Below are 18,961 nucleotides of genomic sequence, written 5' to 3'. Positions count from 1 at the left end.
TTCCCTCTAGGGCTTCTACAACTAAGTTTTTGGAGCCAGCTGAGCGATGTACCTACACGAGTTATAACCTGGTTTTCTCTCTTACAGTTGTCGGCAGTTCCCCACAAACAGCAGAATATTCTGTTTCAAGGAGGCTCTAGATGCACAGTATTCACCTTTTTTACTTTCAAGACAGTTGCCGATCTGGGACCGAGCAGACTTAAGGTCTTCAGACGCCTCAAGATCTGATAACCTGATTCCAAAGGTTGAACCAGTCAATGACCTCATCAAGGTTGTCTTTCATGCCATTTCTATTCCATTCGCCAAGAATAAAGCCGACTTTATCCTGCTTACCACACAACAAGTCAGTTGTTTTCAGGGCTGGAGTTTGTCAGCCAAACCTCCAATGCCTCAATTTCCATGACTCAGACTCCATAGCCCTGGTTGTTTTCCATTTCCAGAGACAGGCAAGGATATTCTCATCAGAGTCTTCCCTTCAGAGGGCGGCCTTTACTGATCCCTTGCAGGTGTTCTAATACCTATTCCTCCTATTTTTTTTTTTTATCTGTTGCCATCAAGGTTTTTCCTCCCATGGCAACAGGTCTTGGCCCTTAATCTTGAAATTTAGTCTATTCACAAGCGTGTTGGGAACATTTGTGGAGACGCTGGAAGCCACTCTATCCTCCCTTTGCAATGGACGAGACGGTTCGTCTTGACCAAACTTTTGTTCTCCTCCCTTGGACAAAGCATCTCCTGACCGGGAAGAGCTGGTTTCCCCTTCCCTCACATGACTTTCCTTTTGCTGATCGGTGGTAGTCAGTATCAATGGACACTGGTCTACCAGGTTGGGGAGATGACTTCAAGGAGCTCATGGCCCAAGACGACTGGAAAGACTCCCCCTTTCTATCAATTCTCCGAAATTCAGAATTCGCCCCATTTCTGATAGCTGTGACTTAGGCCTGTTTCACACTTCACACTTTGACTTTTTCTGTCAGTCAAAATGCGCCAAAATAGCAGAAAACGGATCCGCAGGCGGACTGACAGAAACGTGGGTGAGCGGATTGGCGGATGTACGGATCCGCCGAAGGTAAAAATTTAAAGGAGAGAGAGAATTTTCTTCCAGCAGCCAGAAAAGATTCAGGGTTAAAAAGGGAAAATGCGGATCCGCAGGGCAAAAAAACGTTACAGGCTCCGTTCGATGATCTCAGCGGACGGCAAAAACTTGGCGGATCCGCAAAAAACGGATCCAACGTATGGCCATCCGTCAAGATCCGCTGGTAATGCAACTCAATGGGGAAAAAGTTAAAAGTTTGCATACACTAAGATTATTATGCCTTTAAACAATTCTGGACTGACTGCTCATATGATGTCATGTGTTTGGAAGCTTCTGAGTTTTTTTGGCAACATCTGAGTTAATTGGAGACCCACCTGTGGATGTATTTAATGCACGCCTGAAACACACTGCTTCTTTGTGTAGCTTCATGGGAAAGTCTAAAGAAATCATTCAAGCTATCACGAAGAGAATTGTGGACTTGCACAAGTCTGGCTCATCCTTGGGTACAATTTCAAGATGCCTGAAGGTACCCCTCTCATCTGTACAAACAACTACATTAAAGTACAAACAAGATGGGAATGTCCAGCAATCATACCGGTCAGGAAGGAGACAGGTTCTGTGTCCCAGAGATGAACGAGTTTTGGTCTGACATGTGCTTATCAACCCAGGGACAAAAGCAAAAGACCTTGTGAAGATGATGGTGGAAGCTGGTAAGATTGTGTCAATATCACAGTGAAATGAGTACTGTATCAACATTGGCTGAAAGGCCACTCTGCCGGGAAGAAGCCATTACTCCAAAAGAAACATAAAAAAGCCAGATTAATGTTTGCAAAGGCACAGAGGAATAAATATCTTAATTTTTGGAGACATGTCTTGTGGTCGAATGAAACTAAAATTGAACTTATTGGGCATAATCACCATTGTTCTGTTTGGAGGAAAAAGGGAGAAGTTTGGAGGCCTAAGCACACCATACCAACTGTGAAACACGGGGGTGGCAGCATCATGTTGTGGGGCTGTTTTGCTACCGGAGGGACTGGTGCACTTCACAAAATAGATGGCATCATGAGAAAAGATTATGTGACAATACTGAAGCAACATCTCAAGACATCAGCCAGGAAGTTGAAGTTTGGGCGTAAATGGTTCTTCCAAATGTACAATAGCACAAAGCATACTGCCAAAATGTTAACAGAGTGGGTTAAGGATAACAAAGGCAATGTTTCGGAGTGGCCATCACAAAGCCCTGAGCTCAATCCTTTTGAAAATGTATGGGAAAGCTGAAAAGGCAGGTGCCACCAAGGCGACCTACAAACCTGGATCAGTTACACCAGTTTTGTCAGGAGGATTAAGCTCAAATTCCGAAAAACTATTGTGAAAAGCTTGTGGAAGGATATCCCAAACGTTTGACCCAATTCATTCAGTTTAAGGGCGATGGTACCAAATGCTAATGAAATATGTAAACCTTTGATTTTGCAGTAAGTAAAAATGCCTTAAAGGGAATCTGTCACCTCGTTTTTGGCATATGAGATGCGGCCACCGCCATGAGGGGCTTATCTACAGAATTCTGTAATGCTGTAGATAAGCCCCCGATGTAACCTGAAAGATAAGAAAAACGAGTTAGATTATACTCACCCCGGTATCCGGTCCGATGGGTGTTGCAGTCCGGCGCCTCCTATCTTCTAGAGATGACTCCCTCCTCCTAACTTCTGCCTCGGCTCCTGCACAGGCGTACTTACTCTGCACTGTTGAAGGCAGAGCAGAGTACTGCAGTGCGCAGATGCCGGGGAAGGTCAGAGAGGTCTGGCGCCTGCGCACTGAGGTACTTTACTCTGCCATCAACAGAGCCGAGTAAGTACGCCTGCGCAGGAGCCTCGGCAGAAGTAAGAAGGAGGGAGTCATCACTAGAAGATGAGAGGCACCGGACCATGACACCCATCGGTCCGAACCGGACCCGCGGGGTGAGTATAATCTAACTCGTTTTTCTTATCTTTCCGGTTACATCGGGGGCTTATCTACAGCATTACATAATGCTGTAAATAAGCCCCTGATGGCGGTGGCCGCATCTCATAGCGGAAAAATGAGGTGACAGATTCCCTTTAAAACATTCTTACTCATTACTCTTCCATTTGGAAAATATTAATAAATGGCTGAAGAGGCCAGCGTTGCCCGGGCATAGTAACTAACTACGGTTAGTTGTAACAAATTATTATGGATATACTACCCCTAATATCCCACATCATGCCGTCAGAGCCACTGGACTACTACCCCTAATATCCCACATCATCCCGTCAGAGCCACCGGACTACTACCACTAATATACGACATCATCCCGTCAGCCAGAGCCACCAGACTACTACCCCTAATATCCCACAGCATCCGGTCAGAGCCACCGGACTATTACCCCTGATATCCCACATCATCCCGTCAGCCACCGGACTACTACCCTTAATATGCCACATCATCCCGTCAGCCTGGGGTCAGAACCAGAGCGCAGAGTGGATTTGCCCTGACTTCCATACCAATGATCCCTTTAATAGAAGTCTGGTGTCCGAATCAGAGCGCTGAGGGATTTGCCCTAACTTCCATGCGGAGATCCCTTTAAGAGGGAAGATGTGTCTATGGGATGGAGGATGGGTATATGGGCAGGGAGGGGGTGATTTATTTCTGTCATGTGCTCACTGCTCCTTTCTGGGGGGCAGACAATGGCTGGGAGCTTATGTTCCCAGGGAAGCTAGATTTCTCCCATCCGGTCAGTGTCTGCTGAGGTGTTGTGGAGTGGGAAAACTGTTGCTCATAGCAACCAATCACAGCTCCGCTTCTTTTAAACAGCTCTGGAGAAATAAAAGCTGTTGAGTGATTGGGTGGGGCTATGTGGAGTGGGCGTGGCTGATACATACATACATACATACACTCATTTTTATATATATAGATTATGGTAATCCTAATTGTCCTTAACCGGGAAAGTTTTATTCTGATTTCTTGTCAGATATTGAGGAAAACATGCATATGTGTCTCTTTATATAGTGTATATAAACTTCTAGTTTCAACTGTACTTTAAACGGGTGCACCCTGACAGGGACCAGGAATCTAGCTGACCAGGGACCTCAGGCTGCGGGCGGATCCAGCTGTAGGAGTGTCCGTAGAATCCTACAGAAAGACAGGGCCGAAGAGAAAAAAAGAATCACAGAACGTTACCTGCTCTGGATACCATTTCCTTTGCTACACGTCTGCAGGAAACCTTTGTCATATTTTTCGTGGTTGAAGAAAAAACTCCCGCACAATGGGTTTGTGTCCCTCAGGAAGTTTAGCTTTCGTCGTGGGAGGAGTCTCATCTTCCATGACTCCGAGAGTCTGTTTGACAGCTGTTTTCAGGCTATATATCATGTCTTGTAGCTTGGAGGGTCTAATTGGCGTCTTATTCGGACGGGGGGTTCCGACCCCGGGGCTGCCTCTTGGAAAGAAGAGTGAGACATAGACGTAATCCTGGATGACGCAGGGATCAAAGGGGATCCAGACATGGAGCTAGAGTGCAACCATTGCTTGGACCTATGCATGATCTGCCATAGCTGCAGTGCATCTGGTTCATCTCAGGAAATGATCAGAGCAACCAAGTGTAGGGTTTATTAGGCAGTTGCATTGGGACATTTACCAAGGGCTGGGATACCTTGGTTAGGTGGGAATAAATGAAATGGGGCAGCAATCCTCTGAGGAGGTGTGTTCTTTTCGCTGGTTGCGAGGGACTCCCGAGAGACTTGAGTGTTTTGGGCTGCTGAACTTGGTGCAAGGTCTGTTTGCTGACCTGGGGGCAGTCTTGCGGTTGACCTTTTCCATAATAACATTAATGGTCTTGGAATGAGGAGACCAACCAGCTCTATGTTTTAAGGAATGAGAAAAACCCACAAACTCTCTAGGAGTGCTGAGCAGGTGTCCACTTTTGGTCATATAGTGTCCTTAAGGCCATGTTCACACTATAAGGGGTTGACAGGCTGGACTGGGACTGATGGTAGGCTGAGCCTGAAAACCGGATAGCCTAGACTGGACCTACCTTGTGTTGTGTGAAGACCCCAGTGCACAAAAGATGAGAGTGCTGAAAGAGGATCATGTGTGAGGACGTGGCCGGAACTGCCAGGGGCAGATGGAGCTGGCCCGGGACTGCAGACAGTCACGGCCGGAGCTGTGCCAGGGAGCGCAGGCTGCAGTGGACCAAGAGGCCGTATGAGCAATAGCATCGGATGGGAGGGGGTGGACCCAGAAAGGGCTGGCCGAGAGCTTGCCCTAAAGGGGCAGTAAAAATTGCAAGAATTGGTCTAAAAAGGGCTGGCTAAGACAGTGTGGGCATGACCTAAACAAAGATGGGGCTAGGCCTAAATTTGGAGGAAAAAAAAAAGAGTCTGAGAGTGAGCGGACAGTCCTATTTAGCTGGAGGGCATCTTGTCTTGTTTCTTGTAGCCCCAGTCGACAGTATCAGGAGCCCGGTATCTGAGCCTCTTGGTGAGGGTGTCGCTGGAATACCTTCCATGAGTGACGGGGGAAAGGCAGGACGGTCGCCACGAGCCACACCATCAAGCGATAGATGCTACTGCATATGCGCTGTTGCCGGCGCCATTTTTCTAATATTTAATTTTTTTTTTTCTAAGCCAACAATTTTATATGCATTATGTAAAATAGGGGGCAGGTCACTGAGGGATCAAATGCCATACACATGAATAGCTAATCAGAGCATCACATGAAGACCTCCCACCCCACAGCCCTGCCCTGAAGCATGAGAATCTCATTAATTGAAAACTACAAATAAAGATTAAACCGCCACAAGACAGATTTCATCAACCAAGCTATCATTTTAATCAGTATAATGGCGCCGACCGCACACTGTAGTCTACTGAGCACAATCCTGCTGACAGGTTCCCTTTTAATAGACTTTTATTAAGAAAAGTTAAAAAAAAAGTAACCCCTCCGCTCCACACAACAACCACTGTTTGATCTGGTGGGTCACACATGCAGTCACATGATATCTGAACACTGCTGACCCCACAAGACTGCAACCGGTGGGTATATTACTGGCATCATTACACTTACACACATGATTCCTGATAAATGGGCAAATAAAACATTTCACTAAGTGAGCCTTTAATGCTGCTGTATTATTCCATATTTTGCTCCTGCTTTTTTTTCTAGATTATATTATCTGTTGGAGCTTGGACTGGTACAGAAAAATGCTGTGCTGCCCATACTTTATTAGTATGTTTGATAATAGTGGCTATAGGTAATATTGCATGTGTCAAATCAAATGAAGCTGTATTTATTACTTCTTTGGTAGTGTGTATGCAATGAAACCTTGATATGGGCTCTAGCAATTATGTGAAGCCAGAATTTAGATCTTTCTCGTTCGCCTTATTGGGGGACACAGAGACCATGGGGTGTATGCTGCTGCCACTAGGAGGCTGACACTATGCCCAAAAAAGGTTAGCTCCTCCTCCGCAGTGTACACCCCACCGACCGGCAGGGAATTCCTCGGTTTAGCTTAGTGTCAGTAAGAGGTGGACACGGGTCTTTCATTAGACCCATATCTACCTCGATGTGCGTCGTTCCTTTTCAGGTTTCTCCGGAGGGATACAGGGTGAATAGTCACCTCTGTAGTCCCACGAAGAGGCTGCGAGTACGGCGCGTACTGCCGCCCCGTATCCTCGCAGCTCTCTGCACCAGGACCAGCAGCCTTCCGTGCGGACGCCAACATGTATACGTGTCGGCTTTTCTGAGAGTGCTGGTCGTCCGTCTCCCACCCACTCGCCTGCCAGAGCCTGTCGGTCGGATGAGACGCAGACAAGCTTCAATCAGAAGGTACCTTTATTTTCAGGGTTCGGGCCCGGGACAGGGTGAGTATTAGATCCCCACTCGTCTCTGGACTTGGTCAGGAGAGATTCCCTTAGCACTGCGGGTCTCCGTGGCCGTCCCGCGCCTCCAGGCAGCCTTTTTTTGTGGTCAGCCGCTGTCCCTATTCCGGACAGGGGTCTTTTCCCGGCAGCACTCATGTTGCGGATCCTCCGCGCGGCCGCCGCCATTAATTTAGGCCCCGGCTTCAGTTCGGGCCTACTCCTGTATCGCGGCCAAGCCCCCCGCACAGTTCTACTAAGCGGGCTTCTCTCCCGCCCTTTCCAGGCCCTCCCACCGCTCTTCTCAGCCTGTTCCTGGCCAGGGGCGGTGCCGGATTCAGCAGGCGGTTAGCTCCGCCCTCCTTCCCCTGGGAGCGCGTTTTTCCCTGATTCCTCTCAGACGGTCGCCATCTTGCAGCCGCACAGCCGGACGCCCCTGTCAGCCGGATATCGCTCCCTGGGCCTGTCAGCTGGATATCGCTCTGACCTGCAGCTGCAGAGAGGTGGCTACCTTCTTCTCTGGGGTCACCGGATCGTGAGTAGCTCTGCATCTGCAGGCTGACACCCTTCTCTGCACCCTGTCCCCCAACCTTTCGGCACTACCTCAGGTTTCACTATGTCTAACTCCAAATCTGACCGTAACCGCCCTGCGGCCCCCTCCTGCACTCTCGTCAAGTTTTTTGCATGCTCTTCTTGCAATCGCAAACTTCCCTCAGGTCAGTCCACTTCCCTCTGCCTGGACTGTAGCAATCCTATTCAACCTGACGCCGCCCAGGAGCCATCTAGGGCCCCAGGCGAGAGTGAACCCCCCCCCCCATGCCTGGCTGGGCCTCGTCTCTATCACAGTCAGTGGCAGACCTCACCAGGGTGTCTCAGTCCCTAGTAGCCGTCCTGAATAAGTTGCCCCTGGACACCTCTACAGGGTCCAGCAGGCCTCAAGAGGTTCCATCTGAGTCGGCCAGCGTTAGTCGCAAAAGACCCAGGCAGGATCTCCAGCCGGAATCCTCTCCTCACCCCATGTCACCACATAGTCCTTCTCGGCAGCCTCCCTCCCGGGCCTCCTGTCCCGAGTCAGGTGAAGCGCTCTCGGACAGGTCATCTGAGGGGATCTTAGAGCTGGATTCGGACCAGGATGCGAACATGAGGGTTACTGTGCAGAACCTCATTGCAGTGATCCATCAGACCTTCGACATTGCTGACCCTCCTGCGAAATCCTCAGATCAGGAGGTTTCGTTCAGACGGGAAGAAACACCCTCCAGGGTATTCCTTTTACATTCCGAGTTTGTAAAGATTTTTACCAGGTAAAGAGGGGATCCGACCATACGCTTTCAACGAGGGAAGCGTCTCGGCGTTCTGTACCCGTTTGCTAAAGAGCTCACGGACAACTGGTCTGCCTCTCCCTCAGTCGATCCGCCCGTGTCCAGGCTTTCTAATAACATGGTTCTCCCGCTTTCAGGCGTGGCGTCTCTTAAGGATTCTAATGATAGGATCATAGAATCCCTAGCGAAGTCTGCCTTCGAAGCGGCTTTGACGGCGGTATGCCCAATTTTTGCTTCATCTTGGGCAGCAAAAGCCATAGCCACTTGGGCAGAGGATCTTCGTCAGAGCATCCTAGAGAAAGCACAACCAGATCGATTGGCCGATCTTGCCAATCAGATTTCCCATGCAGGGGATTATCTGCTTTCTGCTTCTTTGGATGCCGCATCCTGCGCAGTTCAGGCGTCAAGTAACGTTGTGGCAGTCCGACGTACAATTTGGCTCAAGGCCTGGCAGGCGGACCTGTCGTCATCTAAAAAGTCTCTTACTAATCTGCCTTTTCAGGGAGGGCGCCTCTTTGGATCCCAATTGGACCAAATTATTAAGGATGCCACCGGAGGCACGAGTTCTCTCCTGCCTCAGTCCAAGCCTCGCAGACCCCCACTGAGGCGTCAGTTTCGACCCTTTTGGGCTTACCGCCGTTTCAATACGGCGGAGACCTCCTCCAACCAACAAAGACCGCAGGCACGCCAAGATAGGAAGAACGTTTCCTTCAGACCCACTCCCTCCTGGCGCTCCCACTCTTCGCAGGGCAGACCATCCAGATCCGGGGTTCTTTACGGCCATCGACTCTCTCCTCAGTTCCGGGGTGATTGTGCCCGTTCCAGAATCGGAGCGGTTTACAGGGTTTTATTCAAACCTGTTTGTCGTGCCGAAAAAAGACGGGGCGGTCCGACCCATCTTGGATCTCAAGCTGCTCAACAAGAGAGTTCGTCTTCGTCACTTCCGCATGGAGTCGGTTCGTTCGGTAATCGCTTCCATGGAGGAGCAGGAATTCATGTGTTCGATAGACATCCAAGATGCCTATCAACATGTTCCCATATTCTCCGGACATCAGAAGTTCCTGCGTTTTGCGGTTCGCCAGGAACATTACCAGTTTGTCGCGCTGCCCTTCGGTCTCGCCACCGCTCCCAGAGTCTTCACAAAGATCATGGCTGCGTTGATGGCCTTGTTGAGGATCAGAGGTCTCGTTCTTTTTCCGTACCTCGACGATATTCTGATCAAAGCTCCCTCTTTCCAACAGGCATGCCTAAGTTTGACGATCATCCTGGACACTCTCTCCGATTTCGGGTGGATCGTCAACAGGAAAAAGTCCTGTCTGGTCCCTAGTCAACGTCTTGTGTTTCTGGGCCTACTGTTCGACACTCGTCGATCAAGGGTCTTTCTCCCACAAGAGAAGATTCTCTCCCTGCAGCAGGCTGTACGATCGCTGCAGACCACACGATTTCCGTCCCTCCGAACAGCTATGAGGGTCCTGGGAAAGATGGTGGCGGCGATAGACGCAGTTCCCTTTGCCCAATTTCACGCCAGACCTCTCCAACACGCCATTCTGTCGAGGTGGAACAGGTCGGCTCTGTCCCTGGATCGCTCTGTTCGTCTTTCATGCCGGATCAAGCGGTCACTCAACTGGTGGTTGACGTCACCTCTCATCCTCTTGGGGCGGTCTTTTCTTCCTGTTCACTGGCAGATTGTAACAACGGATGCCAGCCTCCTCGGCTGGGGTGCAGTGTTCCGCAATCACACTGTTCAGGGTCGTTGGTCGACTCAAGAATCTGCTCTGCCGATCAACGTCCTAGAGATACGAGCAATCCATCTGGCTCTCGTCCACTGGGAGAGGCTCCTCAGGGGCCTGCCTGTCCGGATTCAGACACAGTGCCACAGCGGTGGCATATGTCAACCGCCAAGGAGGGACACGGAGTGTCTCAGCCCTGGCAGAAGTGTCCAAGATCCTTCAGTGGGCAGAGATTTCGGTACCGACAATCTCCACGGTACACATTCCCGGCGTAGACAACTGGGCCGCCGACTTTCTCAGCCGCGAGGGTCTCGCGGCAGGAGAGTGGTCCCTACATCCGGAGGTATTTCTTCAGCTCTGCAGTCGTTGGGGAACCCCGGACGTAGATCTGCTAGCTTCTCGCCTCAACAGGAAGGTCCCACAGTTTGTATCCAGAACTCGAGATCCTCTCGCAGTGGGCGCCGACGCTCTGGCCATTCCTTGGTCACAGTTCAAGCTCCCCTACCTGTTTCCTCCCCTGCCTCTTCTTCCCAAGCTGTTGAAGATCAAAGCAGAAGGAATTCCAGTCATTCTCATCGCCCCGAATTGGCCCAGAAGGTCTTGGTTCGCGGACATTGTCAACCTTCTCGTGGACGCCCCCTGGAAGCTTCCGGACAGGGCAGATCTGCTGTCTCAAGGTCCGATTTGCCACCCCAATTCTCGGCCGCTCAATTTAACGGCGTGGCTGTTGAGACCGAGGTTTTGAAACGAGCAGAATTCTCCGGTCAAGTAATTCATACCATGATCCGAGCCAGGAAGCCATCATCTTCCAAAATTTACTACCGTACTTGGAAGGCCTATTTCACTTGGTGTGAGGCCAATAACATCGCGCCTATGTGCTTTTCGCTCCCTTCCGTTCTGGCGTTTCTTCAGGCAGGGCTGGATGCGGGGTTGCTCTCAGTTCCTTGAAGGGTCAAGTTTCGGCGCTGTCCATTTTATTTCAGAAGACTTTGGCCTCCTGCCCTCAGGTCAGAACCTTTCTTCAGGGCATGGCCCACACGGCTCCTCCGTATCGAGCGCCCGTGGATCTATTGGACCTTAATCTGGTTCTTGAGGTTCTGCAAGGTTCTCCCTTTGAACCTCTCAGAGAAGTCTCCCTTGCCCTTCTCTCCTGGAAGGTAGCTTTTCTGGTGGCCATCACCTCCATCCGGCGCGTGTCGGAATTGGCGGCTCTTTCTTGCCGCTATCCTTTCCTGGTACTTCACCAGGACAAGGTAGTTCTGCGGCCTCCGCCCTCTTTTCTTCCGAAGGTGGTGTCCTCCTTTCACCTCAATGAGGATATTGTTCTGCCGTCCTTCTGTCCGAGTCCAACTCACCCTCGGGAGCGGTCTCTGAACAAGCTGGATCTGGTCAGGGCGATGAGAGTCTCTGTCTAGGACGTCTTCCTTGCGAAAGACAGACTCTCTTTACGTCATTCCAGATGGGGCGCGGAAAGGTCACCCAGCTTCCAAAGCTACTATTGCTCGCTGGATCAGATCGGCAATTTTGGAGGCCTACCGGGTTAAGCATCGAGTGGCCCATCCTGGGATCAGAGCGCACTCTACCCGGGCAGTGGGTGCTTCCTGGGCGGTACGCCACAGAGCCTCCGCGCTGCAGCTTTGCAAAGCTGCAACCTGGTCTTCGGTTCACACGTTTGTGAAATTCTACAGGGTCAACACCTACGCTTCGGCGGACGCCAGCCTAGGTAGAAGGATTCTGCAGGCAGCGGTGGTGAGTCCACTGGCCTGATGGAAGTTTGTTTCCCACCCCAGGGACTGCTTTGGGACGTCCCATGGTCTCTGTCCCCCAATAAGGCGAACGAGAAAACAGGATTTTTAGGTTGCTTACCGTAAAATCTGTTTCTCGGAGCCTTCATTGGGGGACACAGCACCCTCCCATGTTCTACAACTCCTGTTCTTACTTTGGTTGATTGGTTACAGTTGAGTTGTTTGTTCTGTTTTCAATCTATTCTGTTACTTCTCCTACTGCTTTCTCACTAACTAAGGAATTCCCTGCCAGTCGGTGGGGTGTACACTGCGGAGGAGGAGCTAACCTTTTTTTGTGCATGGTGTCAGCCTCCTAGTGGCAGCAGCATACACCCCATGGTCTCTGTGTCCCCCAATGATGGCTCCGAGAAACAGATTTTACGGTAAGCAACCCAAAAATCCTGTTTTTGTGCAGCAAGGCAGTAAAAGTATGTTTTGGGATAATTTTTTCATAATTTATATTTATCTGCCCAGCTTCTAAAGATATACCATAATTGTTTTCTTGTGTTTTTTTTTCCATAGGAAAGATCCTCTTATTTGGAATACCAGAAGATCTCAAGAGAAATTGAACATCTGAGTCGTCTCTATGTAGCCTACCAGTTTATGTGTGCAGAGGAGACCAAAGTGCGTTCTGCTGAGGAACTGACGGAAATGCAGGACTCTATTCAGAAACTTCAGGAGACAATGGCCGAGAATGAACGGAAGGTGAAAGAACTGAGCAAAGAGATAGCGGAGCTGGAGAAGAAGAGGGATCAGGTATGATGGATTTTTGTAGCAATTGTTACAAGTTATGAATTTGGCATTAAAGTGTGTTTTTTTTTTTTTTTTTGTTTTTTTTTTCGTTGGAATGTCCCTTTGCTAAAAATTATGTTAATTTAAAGTTATTGTGCTGCATAAACTGCCGTCCGTCATCTGTAATATGTCAGGGTACCTGCCAACAAGTGTTCAGTTCCCCTCAAGACAAACAAATTGTACATCTCCACTTGAGTTTTTTTTACCGTGACAACCTTATATGACATCCTTAACTTGTCACTGTGAAGCTGACCTTAGCCTCAGCTTTTTAAGACACCTCATAACCAGTGTAACGATCCACCGTATGTGTGGATGGGGATTTACTCGCTTGGTTGGTCTTTGAGGCATACGCTGGGACACTCTGGGTTAAGCAGTTCATTCGGCTTATTAAACTGTAGCATAAACCACTCTTCATGAACTTAATAGCATGTAGTTTCCAGTACCATGTCCGTTTAAACATTCAGCTTTACAACACAAATACAGTCTCTTACTGACCCCGGTCAGTATCACTCACGGGTTATCAGGGAAGCGGCCGCACTGGGATCACCATTCCAGACAATGTCTTGCTCACTAGGCCGCCTAACAGTTCCAGACCCACAGCCGGGCAGTAGCTCCCCTACGCAGAGCTGTCACAGACTCTACCAGGTCCAGGGCCTTTCCATGTGCTCTCCAGGAAGTCCAGTCCCAGGCCATTCCAACACACAGAGCATCCAGACCATCACTCCCAAACTACTCTGACTCACTCTTAAATAGGTCTAGACACACCCAGGTACCAATCACATGGCTAGTCAGGTGATCGTCACATCACCACAGGTCCTCAAACATACAACCATACACAGGTTTCATCTTGGGTGTTCAGACACACACCCCCTTGGGTGGGTATGTTGGTGACTGGTCCCACCCATCTCACCAAGTCACCTGGAAGCCTCCCAATGTATAGCAAACCCCTCAGCAGTAGATCTGCTGAGCAAAACATGCAGACTTCCGTCACAGGGCCACCCATCTCTGTGATACATACCGGCCATTTACAACCATGCCGTTCACTGTTTCCCCATCACAATCATGGAGACGCCTACATGTATATCCATAGGAGCACATACAGCGCCCCCTAGCTGTAACAGGGGTCACTGCCTTACACCAGACATGAGGGAGAAAAGCCTGTTTTAGTTGATATTTACTATATCCTTCTTTTGATGCACTGACTATTGTGTATACAGATGTATTACCTGTAGAATATACTGTGTTGCAGACAACTGTCATCGGCACGTATTGTAGGACGTTCTGAGTTGTTTCCCCTCCAAATTAAATAGTAAAATCCAAGTTTATGTACATGGAGGGGAGAACCACACTGATACGCTTGCTATCAGGACAGAAGATCTCACACTACCTACATAGTTTTATCTATGGTTTATTTTGCTATACGTAAACTGTTAGAAATAAGGTAAACGACCTTATTCCTTTGTAAACCTGTCAAGGATACACAGCTGGGTCGCTCTGAACCACCCCGCTGTTGCCTTTTTGTCACGAACAGCCCTCTGCTGCCCCCTATCATCAGGACAATTACGCAGTTGACCGATTAACGGAGGAGGCTGCGGCTGTTTCCACTACCAGGCTGATTATTAGGGAACTCATAGTCAGCATATTGTGTGTTTGTGTGTATATATACATGCGACTCCAACTCACTGTGTGTACATATGCTGCTCATCTTTTAGGATTAAATATGAAAAATGCAGTAGCTCTGTTCCTTTTGCTCTGTAAACGATTGGTTGTGGCAGCTAATAATCTTTCTTGGGTTATTGTGGAGTTGTCGATGACCTGTACGCTATGTGGGCCATCTGCTTCAAAGAGGTCATTTAATGAGTTTTTCTCCCATTGCTATAACTGGCTTCCTCTTCCCCATGTGTCCAAAGTGTCAGCTTTGTCTCTGATGATCTGTGTGAGGTGGAGGGGGGGTGAATGCCCCTTCCTTGGAGATGTTTCATGGATTTAATTTTATCTATGACCAAACCTATGATGCTTTATGTTCAAGGAAGTTGGCGGCGCCCTGCGTACACTAGAGGAAGGCCTTGTTGAAGCTCAAAGAGCTGACACTAAAGCACAAAGTGCCCTGGATCTGAAGAAACAAAACTTGAAAAGTGAAGAGAAGAAACGCAAAGAAGTGGTCAAAAGCATGGAAGAGGTGTGATGGTGGGAAAAAAATATGCACCTGATCTGAGTCTATTATAGAGTCATCATGGTTTATCTGCTCTTTTAAAGGATGCCAAGGCTTTAACAAACAAGGAGAAGGAAATTAAGAAGATTACAGACAGCTTTAGCGCCCTGCAAGAGACCAGTCAAAAGGATACAGAGGCCTTCACTGCTGCACAGCAACATTTCAATGCAGTGTCTGCAGGGCTGTCCAGCAATGAGGATGGAGAGGAGGCTACGCTAGCGGGACAGATGATGACTTGCAAGAATGACATCAGCAAAGCAGAAACCGAGGCCAAGCAGGTACGTTTCGTAGAGGTGCTATTATGTAATTTTTTATTTTTCCTACAAGCATGGCTTGTGTTATGGCTTAAAATCTGGAAGATTATGACCTAAAATGTTTGAGAATTTTCATTCCACTTTTGTCATACTATCAGGAGAAGACAAAATAAGGCAGAACGTGTGTAAGACGTGGGCTTTTACACTGAGCTGTATATAACTTAAGGACACCTGGAAGAAACATGTTAAGGCAAAAACATTGCCGGGGCCGCATCTAACGGCTGATTACAATACTTCTTAATGTCCTTTTTTATATAGTTTTGGAAGTTATTAACTCACATTAGTTTATCACTTTTTATTTTATTTTGCTGTACGCCGCTTTGCCGAGTGCATATTACCAATGACGCAGTCTTTCATAATTCTTTCTCAAGGGCACTATATATATTTTTCAGTTAAATAACAATTGCGGATTGAGAATGAAATTCATATTCTATAAACTTAGTTACACAGTACTGATCAAAAGTTTGAACACCCCAGTTCACGCAGTGTTTACCTTGTTCTTATTGGAATGTGCACGTTGTAGATTCTGACTTAGGCTGGTTTCACATTTGCGTTTTTTTGCGCTGGAAAAAAACGCATACGTGCGCATGCGTTTTTCCCCTATATTTAACATGGGTGCGCATACCTGCGCGCTGGTAAGCGCACGTATGCGATTTTCATGCGCTGCGTTTTTTTGGGGTGTGCGTTTGTATTTTCCAGACGCAGCATGTTGCATTTTTTGGCCCTGCAAAAAAGCGCATGCGCACGTATGCGCACGTTTTGCGCTAAAAATGGCCATTATAGCCTATGGATGCGCATACGTGCGCACTGGCATGCTCATGTATGCGTTTTTTTGCACATGCGTTTTTTTTGTTAACCATGGAATTTAGGGGTTTGGGTTAGAGTTAGGGTTAGTTAAGGGGGTTTAGGGTTAGGGTCAGGGTTAGGGTTGGGGTTAGGGTCAGGGTTAGGGTTAAGTATGGTTTGGTTAAGGGTTAGGGTCAGGGTTAGGGTTAAGTATGGTTTGGTTAAGGGTTAGGGTCAGGGTTAGGGTTAAGTATGGTTTGGTTAAGGGTTAGGGTCAGGGTTAGGGTTAAGGTTAGTTAGGGTTTGGGTTAGGGTTAAGTATGGTTTGGTTAAGGGTTAGGGTCAGGGTTAGGGTCAGGGTTAAGGTTAGTTAGGGTTTGGGTTAGGGTTAAGTATGGTTTGGTTAAGGGTTAGGGTTAGGGTCAGGGTTAGGGTCAGGGTTAGGGTCAGGGTCAGGGTTAGGGTCAGGGTTAGGGTTAAGTATGGTTTGGTTAAGGGTTAGGGTCAGGGTTAGGGTTAAGGTTAGTTAGGGTTTGGGTTAGGGTTAAGTATGGTTTGGTTAAGGGTTAGGGTCAGGGTTAGGGTCAGGGTTAAGGTTAGTTAGGGTTTGGGTTAGGGTTAAGTATGGTTTGGTTAAGGGTTAGGGTCAGGGTTAGGGTCAGGGTTAGGGTTAAGTATGGTTTGGTTAAGGGTTAGGGTCAGGGTTAGGGTCAGGGTTAGGGTCAGGGTTAGGGTTAAGTATGGTTTGGTTAAGGGTTAGGGTCAGGGTTAGGGTTAGTTAGGGTTTGGGTTAGGGTTAAGTATGGTTTGGTTAAGGGTTAGGGTCAGGGTTAGGGTTAAGGTTAGTTATGGTTTGGGTTAGGGTTAAGTATGGTTTGGTTAAGGGTTAGGGTCAGGGTTAGGGTCAGGGTTAGGGTCAGGGTTAAGGTCAGGGTTAGGGTTAGTTAGGGTTTGGGTTAGGGTTAAGTATGGTTTGGTTAAGGGTTAGGGTCAGGGTTAGGGTTAAGGTTAGTTAGGGTTTGGGTTAGGGTTAAGTATGGTTTGGTTAAGGGTCAGGGTTAGGGTCAGGGTCAGGGTTAGGGTTAGGGTCAGGGTTAAGGTCAGGGTTAGGGTTAGTTAGGGTTTAGGGTTTGGGTTAGGGTTAAGTATGGTTTGGTTAAGGGTTAGGGTCAGGGTTAGGGTTAAGGGTTAGGGTCAGGGTTAGTAAAGTCATGGTTTGGGTTAGTGTGAGGGGCCACCTAATGTTGGAAAAAAACGCAAATGCGGTAAAAACGCACTAAAAACGCATACAAACGCATAAAAACGCTGCGTTTTTTTTCATGCATGCTCATAAAAATGCTTGAAAAAAACGCAGCAGTTGTATGCTTTTGTATGCGTTTTTTCAATGCGTTTTTTTGCGGGAAAAACGTGCTGCAAAAAAAAGCAAGTGTGAAACTAGCCTTAATGCAGCAAAACCACAAAGGAACACATATTGCAACATAAAGTAAAGACACATGGAAACAAACAAACAAAAAGCTTTGTTACATTTTAGATTCCTCAAAGTGCCCCTTCTTATTTTATTTTTTAATTTCCTGATGACCGCTTTACACCCTCCTTGGCATTCTCTAAAGCAGCTTCATTAGATAATTGCCTAGTATGGCTACTGATAAGCAGGTATGCCTCGTCAAGAGTTCATTTATGGAAATGGTCTTCAGTTTGAGACCATCAGTTGTGTTTGGCAGAGACATTGTTGGCACACAGTTCTATACAGAGCTGAACCCCTATACCACAACTGTTCTAAGCCAGAATATGGCAATAACCACTCAGCAAAGTAAAGAGTGCAGTTATGGAAAAATATCTACTGCTATGATGAAACAGAGAACCGCCCCAGGAAGAAAAGATCAATATTACTTCATTAACTCTGCTGTAAAGGATATGTTCATTGTTTCCAGCCTCAAACTGCAAGTTGACAGCTCAAATAAATGATGCACAATAATCAAGTAGCAGACGCATCTCAATATCAACTAGTCAGAGGAGACTGCAGTAATTTGATCATAATGGCCTCATTATTGCAAATAATCCATAAATGAGAACTGCAAACAAAGAGATTTCCTTTGACCAAGCTACACAAGGACTAGATATTCGATGAGTGGAAATCTGTATGTGGTCTGATGAATCAAAATGTTAGCTTTTTGGTAACTTCTTTTGTCTTTCGGAGATGCAGAAAATGTGTGCAGATGGTTTCTATATGTGTGGTGCCCACTGTGAAGCTTGGGGGATGAGGTGTGATGGCGTGGGGGTTATTTTCTGGTGAGATTGTTAGTGTTTTATTCAAAATTCAAGAAGGAGTTGCCTGACATGGCTACTGCAGCATTCTTCAACGACATCCATTCCATCTCGTTTGTAGGACCATCATTTCTATAGAGACAGAACATTGACCAGAAACACATCTCCAGGCTATGTGACCAAGAAAGATGGGGATGGAGCGCTACATCAGATGACATGGCCTCCACAATCGCCTAAGTTCATCCCAATTGAGATGGTTTGGGATGAGTTCGATAGCAAAGAATCCAAGTGATAAGCAACTTTCAGAAGTCCTTAAGACTGATGGAAAACCATTCCAAGTGACTACCTAATGAAGCTGCATATAAGGCTGGAATCAAACTAGCGTATAGCATTGGATGTGATATGCTAATGACACTCGGCTCAAACTCTAATGCGAGCGTGAGCAGTGTTTCAGTGCCCTGTGCTCCGATCCTCTCACATGAGAGAATCTCAGGTGCAGAAAAGACGGAGAAAGTAATTTCTCCATCTCCTCCATTGCCTGTCTTGGCGTATGTTGGACTGCACTGGGATGACATCAGGGTTCCGTCACATATTTCACACGCACCTATAGACTTGTACGGGTGCGTGTGAGCCAAGTCTCGCTACCAGTCGCAGCATGCTGAATTTGTTTTTTTCATTCCGGATCGCTGATCTGCACTGCCCAATAGTATAACACTGGGCCTAATGCTATGCAAAATAAACATCGGATAGCACTTGGCCATATTATCGCTTGTGTGAGCGAGGCCTTAAGCTGTCACTGCAGGCTAGTTTGAGGAATCTAAGGTTTAACACCTTTAGTCTGAATCTACAATGTGCATAT

The 18,961-nt window shown here is 47.8% G+C and overlaps 1 protein-coding gene across 2 annotated transcripts in view; it reads left to right on the top strand.

Moving 5' to 3' along the window:
- The window catches only part of SMC2 (structural maintenance of chromosomes 2), a 212,186-nt gene that overhangs the window by 35,564 nt on the left and 157,661 nt on the right, over nt 1-18,961 (top strand). For both annotated transcript variants that reach the window (XM_073549710.1, XM_073549709.1), the window contains exons 8-10: nt 12,256-12,489; nt 14,555-14,704; nt 14,782-15,015. In XM_073549710.1, the coding sequence (XP_073405811.1) occupies nt 12,256-12,489; nt 14,555-14,704; nt 14,782-15,015 (618 nt within the window). The remainder of the gene's footprint in view (nt 1-12,255; nt 12,490-14,554; nt 14,705-14,781; nt 15,016-18,961) is intronic.

This window comes from Dendrobates tinctorius, unplaced genomic scaffold, assembly GCF_039654945.1.
Source record: "Dendrobates tinctorius isolate UK_male_01 unplaced genomic scaffold, ASM3965494v1 ptg000160l, whole genome shotgun sequence".
Taxonomy (NCBI): domain Eukaryota; kingdom Metazoa; phylum Chordata; class Amphibia; order Anura; family Dendrobatidae; genus Dendrobates; species Dendrobates tinctorius.
Note: the sequence above shows the minus strand (reverse complement) of the source record. Positions and strands in the feature narration are given on the sequence as shown.